Below are 14,513 nucleotides of genomic sequence, written 5' to 3'. Positions count from 1 at the left end.
CTTTTTATCTTAAATCATAAGAAAAATGCTCATTTCAACAGGAAGCAAAGAGCATTTTGGAGTCTTCTGGAACTGGAGCTTCTTCACGGCTGTGAGTGCTCACAACAGTGCTCAAGATTGCTGTCCTGTTTTGTAGCCTGGAGATTCAACAATCAAAATGCATTCATAAACAACCTTGGCCAAGTTCCATCCCATGTTGTGAACTGTATTTCTGGAAGGCATCAAACTTTCTGTGTTTCACACATTTTTGTTGAGGATCCCAACTAGAACTAGAGGGTATCCTCACACTGGGAGGTTGAGGTAAGCTTCAAGAAGAGGCTGTTTCCAAGAGCAAGGGCAGGGAAACCTCTGGGAACAGGGAGACAGCCAGGAGATAGCCAAATGGTGAGGTAGCTATGGCCACACCCACTTCCAGAGGGGTACAGGAAGGAGATAGATGTCAGAAGCTGCTGGAGAGGCTGGAGCATGGGCCTGCCCATCACCCTACAGGAAGGGAGACTCCCACCTCACTCTTCTTCTACTGTGACTCCCCAGCTAGTGTCGTCCACTGATAGACCCAAGGGCAATATGGCTGAAAATACAGAAGTCAGACTCATAGGGTATCATGCCGTAATGTGTGGGGCAGAGCATGGACTTGAAGCGTGAGGTGGAGAGTGTCTACCATGCACACTCTTTCCAGATTCTCCTATTGCAAAGAATTTGCCATTTCACTTGTGAACTATTTTGTCATAAAAATGTATAATAACAGTGAATTTACCAGTAAAAACAGTACTTGATAGCTCTGAATATTATTTCATAAGAATGCAAGATTCATGACAAATTTTCTCAAAAGTATTGCAAAGGCTATTTTTGTTTATATATCCCCAGAACTTGTAGAAATGAATGAAGGAGTGGAAAATTTAAAAAGTCACATCTCCCATGAAATAAGAGTTGAGATTTGAAATTACAGACTATGAAATCATCTGCCAAAAGAATGTCTGTTTACTCAACAGACAAATCTAAAGGATAACACTTTTTTCTAAAGACCCCAAAGAGTGTTCAAACTTCTTTACCAGTAAAGAGAATTCAGGGAAGCGTGCAGTTGGGATGGTGAGGAGGGACATGGCAAAGCATGGGAGCGATCTGTGTAGAGTGGCTGGTTCAGAGTGATGCCGAGCATGGCTGCTGGAGCGACTGTGAGAGCCCACTGTCTTTGTAACTTAAAGCTTAACACAAATGAAACATCCAGAAGCAAGGGATGCAGAAAACAAAGGAATCCCCATGGCCCTGGTTGACGACTTTCACTACCTCACTTCACAGATGCTGTGATAGTTGCTCTCCATGCCAACTGAGTAGGACTTAAAGTCCCTACAGAAGCACACCTCTTGTATGTCTATGAGGGTGTGTCAAAAAAAGTTTAACTAAGAATGGAAGATCCACACTGAATATGGCTGGGGTCCTGTGGTGCTTTGAATTAAAATGGCCTCCCATAGACTCATAAGGAGTGGTATTATTGGAGGCAAGGCCTTGTTGGAGAAAGTGTGTCACTGGGGATGGGCTTTGAGGTTTCAGATGCTCAAGCCAGGCCTAGTGGCTCACTGTCTCTTTCTGCTGTCTGTGGATCCAGATTCATGCTTCCTGCCATGATGATAATGGGCCAAACCTCTGAACCTGTAAGCCAGCCCTAGTGAAATGTTTGGCTTTATAGGAGTTGTGGTGGTCACGGTGTCTCTTCACACCAATAGAAACCCTAAGAGACAGATCCCAAATTGAATAAAGAGGAAAAAGTGAGCTGAGCACCAACATTCACCCATCTCTGCTTCCTAGTGGTGAATGCAATGTGACCAGCTGCCTCACAACCCTGAGCCCATGCCACTCCTGCCATAGTAGTGAGTGCCTTCAAGCTATGAGTCAAACTAAGCTTTACCACCCTTAAGCTGCCTCTATCAGGCATGTTATCAGAGCAAAGAGAAAAACAACCACTGCAGGTGCTGGCTGGAGGCAACTGAGTGGTGATAAACAGGGACTCAACACCTACCTTCCGTGCACGCGAGCACATTCACAGAGCCAGCCAGGATATGCGGTCCAAGTCATCTGCTCACTCATTATAAGGCTTCCTTTTGTTTGTCTTTTAACAAAAAGACTTGGTAGAATTACAGGAAATATTCATGAGACAAAATATTGGACCTAGTTCCTGTCCTCCCAAACTGGCTGTCTCCATTTCTTCCTAGGAAAACTGTTCCATCTCTAAGTAATAAGTACAAAGCACTCAGCATGCATAAGTGCATTATGCACACTTATTCATTTTTAAAGGAAAAGATTTACGAGAAGCAGATGAGGAGATTTCAGAACATAGCATAAGAAATACATGAAACAAATAAACTGTTCTCCAAGCATGCAAAACACTTTTTAAAATTATAGGTCTTTTTTTAAAAAAAAAAAAAAATGTGCCTGGGACATAAAGAAAAAGTTCAGCAATCAAGAATTGTCACTCAACAATCATGAGGACTGGAATTGGGACCCTAGCATCCATGTAACAAGCCAAGGGTACCCACAAATGCCTTTGATGCTCACTCTGTGGAGGGTGAAGATAGAAGGACTTCTGGGGCTTGGTAGCTTTTGGTCTAGCTTAGAAAATGCAAACCCAGGTTTCAGGAGAGACCCTGCCTCAAAGGAATAGATGGAGAGCAGGATAGAGAAGGACATTCTGGCCTCTGCACATACGCTCAAGAGTACACTCACACATCATATGTGCATACATTCACACACACACACAAAAAAAAAACCAAATAAATACATAAATAAATCTTTAAACTCCAGGATAAAACCAGATTTAATCAATACCTGTCCACAAACCCAGCCCTACAGAAAGCACTAGAAGGGAAAATTCAACCCAAAGGAGTTAAACACATCCATGAAAAATCAAGCAATAGATAATCCTACACCAACATACACCACAGAAGGACAACACAACACAACCAAAAAAATAACAGGAATTAACAATCACTGGTCATTAATATCCATCAATATCAATGGTCTCAACTCACCTATAAAAAGACACAGGCTAACAGAATGGATAAGAAAACAGGACCCATCCATATGCTGCATACAAGAAACACACCTTAACTCCAAAGACAGACACTACCTCCAAGTAAAGGGCTGGGAAAAGGTTTTCCAAGCAAATGGACCTAAGAAACAAGCTGGTGTAGCTATCCTAATATCTAATAAAATAGACTTCAAACTAAAATCAATCAAAAGAGACCAGGATGGACATTACATATTCATCACGGGAAAAATCCACCAAGATGAAGTCTCGATTCTAAACATTTATGCTCCAAATACAAAAGCACCCACATTCATAAAAGAAACACTACTAAAGTTTAAAACGCACATCAAACCCCACACATTAGTAGTGGGAGATTTTAACACACCACTCTCACCAAAAGATAGATCTACCAGACTGAAACTTAACAAAGAAATAAAGGACCTAACAGATGTTATGACTCAAATGGACCTAATAGATATCTACAGAATATTCCATCCTAACACAAAAGAATATACCTTCTTCTCAGCACCCCATGGAACCTTCTCAAAAATTGACCACATGCTTGGACACAAAACAAATCTCAACAGATACAAAAAAATTGGAATAACCTCCAGTATCTTATCAGACCACCATGCCTTAAAGTTAGAACTCAATAACAACAAAAATTATAGAAAACCCACAAACTCATGGAAACTGAATAATGCCCACCTGAAACATCAATGGGTCAAGGAAGAAATAAAGACAGAAATTAAAGAGTTCCTAGAATTCAATGAAAATGAAAGTACAACATACCCAAACTTATGGGACACTATGAAAGCAGTGCTAAGAGGAAAATTCATAGCTCTAAATGCACACATAAAGAAGATGGAGCAATCCCATACCAATGAATTAACAGCACAACTGAAAGCTCTAGAACAAAAAGAAACAAACTCACCCAGGAGAAATAGACGCCAGGAAATAATCAAATTGAGGGCTGAAATCAACGAAATAGAAAACAAGAGAACAATACAAAAAATCAATGAAACAAAGAGCTGGTTCTTTGAAAAAATCAACAAGATAGACAAACCACTAGCCAAATTAACCAAAAGGCAAAGAGAGAGCACCCAAATTCACAAAATCAGAAATGAAAAGGGAGACATAACAACAGACAATGAGGAAATCCAGAGAATCATCAGATCATACTTCAAAAACCTGTACTCCACAAAAATGGAAAACCAGGAAGAAATGGACAATTTTCTGGATAAATACCACATACCAAAATTAAATCAAGACCAGATAAACCATTTAAATAGACCAATAACCCCTAAAGAAATAGAAACAGTCATCAAAAGTCTCCCAACCAAAAAAAGCCCAGGACCAGATGGTTTCAGTGCAGAATTCTACCAGACTTTCAAAGAAGAACTAATACCAATCCTCTTCAAAGTGTTCCACACAATAGAAACAGAAGGAACACTACCAAACTCTTTTTATGAGGCTACAATTACCCTGATACCCAAACCACACAAAGATGCAACAAAGAAAGAGAACTACAGACCAATCTCCCTCATGAACATTGATGCAAAAATACTCAACAAAATATTGGCAAACCGAATCCAAGAATACATCAAAACAATCATCCATCACGACCAAGTAGGATTCATCCCAGGGATGCAAGGATGGTTCAACATACGGAAATCAGTCAATGTAATACACCATATAAACAAACAGAAAGAAAAAAACCACATGATCATCTCCTTAGATGCTGAAAAAGCCTTTGACAAAATCCAACACCCCTTCATGATAAAGGTCTTAGAAAGATTAGGAATACAAGGAACATTTCTAAACATAATAAAAGCAATTTATAGCAAGCCAACAGCAAACATCAAATTAAATGGAGAGAAACTCAAAGCGATACCACTAAATTCAGGAACAAGACAAGGCTGTCCACTCTCCCCATATTTATTCAATATAGTACCAGAAGTTCTAGCTAGAGCAATAAGACAACAAAAGGAGATCAAAGGGATACAAATTGGCAAGGAAGAAGTCAAACTTTCACTATTTGCAGATGATATGATAGTATACATAAGTGACCCCAAAAACTCTACCAGGGAACTTCTACAGCTGATAAACTACTTCAGTAAAGTGGCAGGATACAAGATCAACTCAAAAAAATCAGTAGCCCTCCTATACACAAATGATAAAAGGGCTGAGAAAGAAGTCAGAGAAACATCACCCTTTACAATAGCCACAAATAATATAAAATACCTTGGGATAACACTAACTAAACAAGTGAAAGACCTTTTTGATAAGAACTTTAAATCTCTAAAGAAAGAAATTGAAGAAGATATCAGAAAATGGAAGGATCTCCCATGCTCATGGATAGGTAGAATTAACATAGTAAAAATGGCAATCTTACCAAAAGCAATCTACAGATTCAATGCAATCCCCATCAAAATCCCAACACAATTCTTCACAGACTTGGAAAGAAAAATACTCAACTTTATATGGAAAAACAAAAGAGCCAGGATAGCTAAAAGAATCCTATACGATAAAGCAACCCTTGGAGGCATCACCATCCCGGACCTCAAACTCTACTATAGAGCTATAGTAATAAAAACAGCTTGGTACTGGTATAAAAACCGACATACGGACCAATGGAATCGAATTGAAGACCCTGACATTAATCCATGCACATATGAACACCTGGTTTTTGACAAAGGAGCCAAAACTATACAATGGAACAAAGAAAGTATCTTCAACAAATGGTGCTGGCATAACTGGATGTCAATATGTAAAAGATTACAAATAGATCCATATCTGTCACCATGCACAAAACTCAAGTCCAAGTGGATCAAAGACCTAAACATAAATCCAGTTACACTAAACTTAATAGAAAAGAAAATAGGAAGCACTCTTGAACGCATTGGCACCGGAGACCATTTCCTAAATAAAACACCGACAGCACAGACCCTGAGCACAACAATTAATAAATGGGACCTCTCGAAACTGAGAAGCTTTTGCAGGGCAAAAGACACAGTCAATAAGACAAAAAGACAGCCAACAGATTGGGAAAAGATCTTCACCAACCCCACATCTGACAGAGGATTGATCTCCACAATATATAAAGAACTCAAGAAACTAGACATCAAAGCACTGAACAGTCCAATTAAAAAATGGGCTAAAGAGCTAAACAGAGAATTCACAAAACAAGAACTACAAATGGCTGAAAGACATTTAAAGAAATGCTCAACATCCTTAATCATCAGAGAAATGCAAATCAAAACGACTCTGAGATACCACCTTACACTTGTCAGAATGGCTACGATCAAAAACACCAATGACAACCAATGTTGGAGAGGATGTGGAGCAAAGGGAACACTCCTCCACTGTTGGTGGGAATGTAAACTTGTACAACCACTGTGGAAATCAGTATGGCGGTTTCTCAGAAAATTAGGAATCGAACTACCTCAAGACCCAGCCATCCCACTCTTGGGCATATACCCAAGGAATGCTGATTCATACCATAAAGATACATGCTCAGCTATGTTCATAGCAGCACTATTTGTAATAGCCAGAACCTGGAAACAACCTAGATGCCCATCAACGGAAGAATGGATGAAAAAAATGTGGTACATATACACAATGGAGTACTACTCAGCAGAGAAAAACAATGAAAGCATGAAATTTGCAGGCAAATGGATGGAACTAGAAAAAAATCATCCTGAGTGAGGTAACCCAAACCCAGAAAGACAGTTATGGTATGTACTCACTCATTGGTGGATTCTAGATATAAAATAAATAACAATCAGACCACAAAAAAAAATAAATAAATCTTTAAACAAGAATCAAAAAGAAGTGCCAAGTGAGCTATCAGAGTCAGAAAAAGAGCTGAAGATTACAATAAAACCACTACAAATATAAAAACTACATCAGAATAGCAATGAACAAATGATGCCTTATAGAGTGAAAATGCCTGTTTTCCATAGACTTCTCAGTGTAATAAAGCCTTAGGGACAAATCAGGCAAAGAACTAGTTATGGGGGTGTAACAGTGAGGTGCCCCTACAGAAGGAAGCAGAGCAAGCAGATCTTTGTATGTTGAAGGAATGAAGAAACTATTCCACAAACAGAAACCATCAAGGATAATGCCACACACCTACAGTTAGAACTCAGGAGGCTAAGGTGAGAGGATCATGAATTTGAGGCCAGTTTGAGCAAAGCCACAAGTTCAAGGCAAGCCTGGGTTACATAGTGAGACTCTGACTCCAAAAACCAAAACAAGCAATAATAATAATAATAATAATAATAATAATAATAATAATAATAACAATAATATTGAATACATAAATGGAAACATGATTCTTCAGATCAAAGGAATCACTATTTTCCAGGAAAAACTAACACCATAACTTGAAGTGAGAAACACCACAGAGAAGTTTCAAAGTGTTCAATGTTTAAAAGTAATTCTACCAGCATGGAAAGCTTACAGGAGTATGGAAGGGTAGGAGACAAGCCATCCACAAAAGAAATAGTTGGGCTAGCTTCAGACTTTGCCACAGCAAAGATCTGAGGTTCTGACACAGATCTATGTCAGAGCACCAGAGAATAGCACATAGAATTTCAAGAGGAAAAGACATGATATTAATTGTTTTAGACAGGTTCTCATGTAGCCCAGGTTAGCCTTGAAATCTCTGTGTAGCCAAAAATGGCTTCTTTCCTGCCCCAAGCTCTCAAGTGCTAGGACGACAGATGCATGCGCCATGCCACTCTGGACATCCAACACAGTTCTTTGCAGGCTAGGCAAGGACTCTACCAACTGAGCCATATCCCCAGCTCTGTGATCCAAAAACCCTGGGCACATTTGGTGTATTTATTCATCGAAGGAATGGGAATAGGTTAGAAAGACTCACTGCTTTTGAGTCTTGCTTGAAAATGAATCTTTCAACTAAATATTAAACCCACAGAAGCAGTTCAGGAAGGATCACTGCCCTTGACAACAGTGCTCCTGGGGAGCTGAGGCCACAAACATCCATGCCAACATACAAAGGGCTTGCTAATATCCCTGCAGCAATGTGAGGCTGTGCTGGTGGTACAGCCTTTCTGGAGACTTTGAGAGTAGTTGACAAAATTTATAATATGCACATTCACTCACTCACTCCACATTTCCAGAAAACAACTTTCAGTTTCATTTTTGAAGCATCCAAGATGTTCACTGTAGCACTGAATATAATGAGAAGAAATGGAAGCCAAGCGCATGTCCAGTAAAGGCTGGCTAGCTACACTTTCAAAGTAAAAACAAACTTGTTAGTAAAATGCTAATGAAGCGGATGTGGGTATATTGCTATGTCAAAGCATGCACAGAATAGCATGGACAAAATGCAAGCTATAGAATAACATGAACAGAATGCAAGCTACAGAGCAGTATAGAGGGGTGTTATGGGTGGAAAGGAATATTAACCACAAAAACACATGTTTCTGACTCTGCTGTGGGCATCCAAGTTACCCAGGAAGATATCTCCCGACAGTTAATGGTAACAGCCTCTCAGGGCTGAGATTTGAAGGAAAAAAACGGAAAACGAAGATGTGTATACCACAAATTCTGTGACACTATAATTGTTTAAAATCATACATTATCATAAAATTAACTTTAGACATATTTACACATTTGTCTTTTGGTGGTGGGGATCAAACCTGGGGTTTTGTGCATGCGAAGCATGGGCACTATACCGTTGAGCTCCCACACATTATGAAACATGATTAATGCTCATAATGGACTGAGCCCAGGACATTGCACAGAAGGCAGGATTAGCAACGCGAAACCTCCCAACATTATACGGCATCTGTGGTCACACACAGCCTATCCCGGGAACTCCTTGAAGACTGGGCCAAGGATGTCTAGTCACCATTTATACCACTTTACCTCTCCCAGCACTGACCCATAGAAAACATTAAGCAACAGCTTGTGAAGTAGATGAATTGGTTGCACGAATGAATGAAGGCATGGGTGCTGGTCCTGAGCTTGGGATTCCATGCCCCCACCACACTTACACCTTGGTGGGCCTGGATCTGTTCATTTGCAAAACCTAACTTTGAGCCAAGTGTGGTGGTGCCCATTTGTGATTACAGAGCTCAAGAGGTGAGAGCAGGAAAACTGTGGGTCCGAGACTAGGCTGTGCTGTACAGTGAGTTCTTGGTCAGCCTGGGCAAAATAGTAAGATGGTGTCTCATTCCATAACCCCACCACCACCACCAGGTTCAGCTCCTTTATGATCTCCTCTGAGTGGTTTGAACTTGCCTCACAGGCCGTGTGAAAATCAGGCCTCTGTCTGGGTGAATGGAAACGTCAGTTGGGCTCCGAGGCTGCCACGGGCTCCACGGGAGCCCCAGTGTTTGCAGAGATGGCAACAGTTTGACGAATTCCCACGTTGTATGTCTTCATGCCTTTCTGATCCCACACTGTTTTGTAGACTGCTCCAGAGGAGTGTGAGGCAAAGCTTCCGGAGTGGCATCAAATTAGTAAGTGGGAGAACCAAAGTGTGTCCTCCCAGCCACATCCATCTCACCCTCAAGCCACTGAGAACCACAGCCAAGGAGCTGCAGTTTGACACATGGTACTGCACCAGAGCGCTGGCACTGCACAGACCACCCCATCCCTGTCTCCGCTCTTCCACAGTGGAGCTTCTCAGATCTACACATCCTGAAGAGAGTATCCCAGCAAGGCATATTCTAAACTCAGTGATTAGCTACCCTCTTTGCTCAGTTCCTGAGGAGGCTTTCCTTATCCAAATGAAGAAGCTCTTATTTGATCAAAACCAGTAACCCTCACAAATAAATGAGTACCTTTTTTTGGTTACGTATAGTTTCATTTTGTTTGACAACCTTGGCTGGTTCAAGACTGTCAGACTCTGGCACACAGTCAGCCATATTTTTAAATTGATTGCCCTTCCCTTAGGGCAGACACAGCTTTCAGAGACTTGGCTAGGACAGTTTCTAAGTCACCTGCTTCAAGTAACTTTAGAAGAAAAAGCGAGGGAAACAGTTAAGGGGTTTTTATAGAATGTTTAGACTTGTTTTATCATCATTTATGGAGACCCCTAAAACACTCACGGTGAAATCTGAAGTCCTCGTGAAGTATCTACTACTTCGTGACCTTCCATGATGTGGTTTGAATGTGAAATGCCCCTTACCGGCTCATGTGTTTGAACACTTGGTCACCAGGTGGTGGCACTGTTTGGGAAGGTTATGGAACCTTTAGGAGGTGGAACCTTAGAGGAAGTCCATCACTAGGGCAGGCTTTGAGGGTGTATAGCCTGGCCCAAACTGCTCTTCTCACTCTGCTTCTAGGTACAGATGCAATGTGACAGGCTGATCTCATGCCTCCCCTGCCACAGTAGTTAGGCCCTGGCTGAAACCACCTGCCAAAATAAGCCCTTTCTCACGTAAGTCATTTTGGTCAGCATATTTTTAATCACAACAGAAGAGAAACACACACACATGTATTCACACACTCTCAAACAAATGCTCACACAAACTCACACACATACACCCTAACGCACATGCTCACACTCACACCCTCATACACACACTCACTCATACACACACACACACACACACACACACACACACACACACACACACTCCAGCCTCATCCCTGGAGCGTCTTCCGCTCATTCTTTAAAGCTCCAGGCACACCCCCTTTCTTTCAGTTCTCCCAACTTGACAAGATGGCTCCTGCCTCCGGACCTTAGCACATGCCACTTCCACGGCTCCAGGTGCTTCTTCCCGTCACGTCTAACTCAGCAACTCCTACTCATCGTTTAGACCTCGGGTTAAGTATCAGTTTCCCAAGGGGGCTCCACTGACGAGCTGATCCAACCCCCACGCTCTTCCTATCGCTTCTTCTGTGTCCTGTCTCATGGTGTGTGTCACACTTTGCATCACATGGCTCCTGTGCTTACTGGGCTAGCATCTGCCCTTATTAGATTTTGAACTCTGTGCCATGAGAAACATGACTGTTTTATCAACCACTGCTAATCTCCACAAATACCCACTGATTAAATGAAAAAGCCAATTCAAATTCATTCCCTCTTTTAATTAAATTTTCATAAATACAAGTTGGACACAATAAGTGAAGGGAACCAAAACTATATCTCACTCATATTCAAAGCAACCTGGCTACGTAGAATGAGATGAACGGGTGGGATTCCATTGGCAGAAGTGCAAGGCTTGATATTTGAGAAATTTTGTTAGACCCGTGGACAGACAGAAAGTGTAGTATTGTGAAGGAAAGAAAAAAGTGGGAAACTAATTGCATTAAGGAAGTGGATGAAGTGTGGCAGACAGACAGTGGGAAATTAAGCAGGTTCACCGGAAGGTACAGCGCACTTTCAAATGTCACAGGGGGTGAAAAGGCCAAGGTCAGGCTGACCAGAGTAGAAGGACATGTATATACTGGAAAGGAGAGAGAGGAGGGCATAGGTAGGCACACCTGGCACCAACCACAGCTAAGACCAGGAGGAAACAGGGGTGTCCTAGAGGCTCTGTGCCACAGTTATGGAGTCCGGATGCCACATCTAGGGGAAATACATTAGTGTGGGGATGAAAATCATCATTCCTCATCCGCAAAACAAAACCAGGCTGCTGTTGACCCTACACAAGAGACAGCTGGGCCAGCATTCAATCTCTGGTAAAGGGCAGTCTCCATAGTGAAAAATGTGGCCAATGGGGATGAAGAACTCCAGAGGCCAAGGGGCCCAGTGACTGTACTGAGTCCCAGAAGCTTGCCCAAATCCTCACTCCTACAATGTCGTCATGGGGACTGCGGTAGGCTCTGTTGCCCTCAGGACATTGTGTATCTTTACAATTATCTGTGGTCTGGAGAGCCACCTAGCTGGTAAAGGCACTTGCTACCAAGCCTAATGACCCAGGATCCACACAGTTCGAAGAGAGAGTGAACTCTCACAAGCTGCCCTCTGACCTCCACGCCCATGTTGGGGCACGTGCACACACAAAATAAGTAAATAAATATTTTAAATTATGAAAACTGCCCCCAAAACCGGCTTTCTACCAACCTAATACCCCATAAACTGTCAACAGAGAAGGCTGCAGACTATGACAATGATAATAAATGACAGATACTAATTATAAACATTAGGTGATACTTATTAAGCATACTTTGTTCCAGGTCTGTTCTAAGATGTGTGTGTGTGTGTGTGTGTGTGTGTGTGTGTGTGTGTGTGTGTGTGTGTGTGTGAATTAACACATAGGTATTTATATATGTATATCAATTGCTTAATTTTTACTAAAAAAAAAAAAACCACTCAAAATAGCTACTATTATTATTCCATTTTCCAGGAGGGGAAAATGAAACCCAGAGAGATTGACATTATTCAGCAATGTGTCAAAGGACTAAGTCCCAGACAACCTGACTCTGGAGACCAGCTGTTAATGTCTAATTCCCCTATCTGTTTTTACAATTAATAAAGCACTTTAGAAGAGAAGCAAATATTATCTGATCCTCTCAGTAACACTAAGTAATAAAGACCATCTTTTCCCCATGTGCAACTGGGGAAACCGAGGCTCACAGGCATTCAGACACTGGCCTGGCGTGGGAAATCAACACTGCTGCTGCCAGCCAAAGAATTCTACAGTCCCTCACTCCTGCCGGCCACATCATCTCTCGCTCCTCCTTTCCACTGGGTGAGGAGTAAATTGCATCTACACAATTGGCTATGCAGAAGCATAAAGGCTGAATCTAGAGTTTTGGGGTTTGGCATGGAGGCCCTGGTATCTGAAAACATAACATTATCTCCAACCTGAAATATGATTTCATACGACCTCAAAGTCAGTGAGTATCCGTGGGAAGGGAGCGAGAGGGAGAAGCGGACCAAGTGAGCAAAGATGTAATTGCTGGCTTTCATGGAGCGGCAGGCTGACGCCTGTCACAGGGACCTTGCTGCAGTATCAGCCCGGGAGAGTGACCAGGAACGTGGAGAGAGGCAGCGACCCTAGGCTGGGTCCACACCCGGAGCCCTCACTGTGTCTTTTTCTGGTTACCGCCTCCCTTGTCTTCATGCCGTCTTTTCCCCACCCTCCCATGCAATGCGGGTGATGCCCAACATTGTCATTGAACCTCAGACTGCTGCTAGGACATTTCTGTCTCATTTCTCCGATTACCCCAGGAGCTAATTAATTATTTTGGGGTCCTCCAGTAGCTTCTAGTAGCCAGTTCTGGCTCATATCTCCCACAACTCATCATCCTTCCATCACACCCTTCCTATGGAATCACATTTGCTTCGGATCCGCAGTGACACCCCCCCTACACGCACACGCACACACACCTCTTAACTGCAGTCCAATAATGCTGACATGGTTAGGAATCGGAAGTAATGGCTATTGCGGCCAACTCCCCAAGACGGACAAGGTCGGGGGCAGGGACCCAGAGAAGCTTAAAACAGATCTGGCTCCTTAGCAACATGACCCCTCATGTATCCCCAAGACAGTGGCACAAATCCCCGCAGCTCAGGGCTGTCGATACCCACTCCGCAGCGGCTGCTATAGAAACAGCAAGAGGAACACAGTGGACTGAAATTAAACACCCAGGCTGGACGGAGATGAGCGGGGATCGGTCACCATGGCAACATGCCCAGGGAGGCACAGAGCGGCGCACGGCGCGGGGATACTCACTCCATCGCGGGGATCTGGGCGGCCCGGCGCACTGCTGCGGGGCTCCAGGCGCTGCTGGCCTCTGCCGGGGCCGGGGCGCTCTGGCCTCTCGCAAGGTGGAGCAGCCAAGCCGTCCCCTGGTCCCCGCCCGCCTCCCTCCTCCCCTGGAGCACTGGCGAGGGAACGCTCTGGCTCTCGCAGCTCCCAGCCTGTGAATAAAACGGGAAGCAATTGGATAACGTTATTCGCTGGGCGCTAGACCGAGCCTCTTTACTTAAGGGGATCCGGGAGGGAGCGCGCCACCAGCTGTGCACCGGGCGAGGCGGCCACCTCACGCCCTAGTCCCCAGGGCGCCCGAGGCTCCAGGTGCGCTCGCGACTCCCCTGGGACCCAAGGCGGCGCCACGCAGAGCTCCGGGAGAAGCGTGGGAGGGGGCAAGGGGCGGTGGCGGCGGGTGGCACGGCCTAGGGAGCGTAGGGAAACGATGGAGTCCTTGGCAAGGTAGGCGCTGTCGCCACCTAGAAGTTGCAGGAGGCTCCTGGCCTCTGCAAAATAGCAAGCGTTGCCCTCAGCCGGGTTTGTCTGGGACCGCGAAACGCCATTATGCCAGCACAGCCCGCATCTGCCGGAGGTAACAGGAAAACTCCAGCTGCGCTGGGCAAGTTCATGCGGTGTTTCCACTTGGGCGACCCCACGCCCTTCTTGGTGTCACACCATAGTCTCCGATTTCCTGCCTGCCAGGTAGATATTCTTCAGATGTCCCAGATCTGTTTTCTTGAAGAGTTACAATTGAATATGATTTTCCAAATGACCTCAGCCCCACCCTGTGGCAATAAGCTCCCTGA

General features: G+C 43.6%; 1 protein-coding gene across 4 annotated transcripts in view; it reads right to left on the bottom strand.

The window, feature by feature from the left end:
• The window catches only part of Palm2akap2 (PALM2 and AKAP2 fusion), a 477,882-nt gene extending 463,932 nt beyond the window's left edge, over nucleotides 1-13,950 (bottom strand). For 3 of the 4 annotated variants that reach the window (XM_016003786.3, XM_016003787.3, XM_006985282.4), the window contains exon 1: nucleotides 13,690-13,950. In XM_016003786.3, the coding sequence (XP_015859272.1) occupies nucleotides 13,690-13,694 (5 nt within the window). In that variant the 5' untranslated portion in view covers nucleotides 13,695-13,950. The remainder of the gene's footprint in view (nucleotides 1-13,689) is intronic. The other variant, XM_016003788.3, reaches the window with a different exon arrangement.
• Nucleotides 13,951-14,513: the final 563 nt, after the last annotated feature.

This window comes from Peromyscus maniculatus, chromosome 2 (genome assembly GCF_049852395.1).
Source record: "Peromyscus maniculatus bairdii isolate BWxNUB_F1_BW_parent chromosome 2, HU_Pman_BW_mat_3.1, whole genome shotgun sequence".
Classification (NCBI taxonomy): domain Eukaryota; kingdom Metazoa; phylum Chordata; class Mammalia; order Rodentia; family Cricetidae; genus Peromyscus; species Peromyscus maniculatus.
The sequence above is the reverse complement of the archived record's forward strand: the minus strand, read 5'-3'. Positions and strand labels throughout refer to the sequence as shown.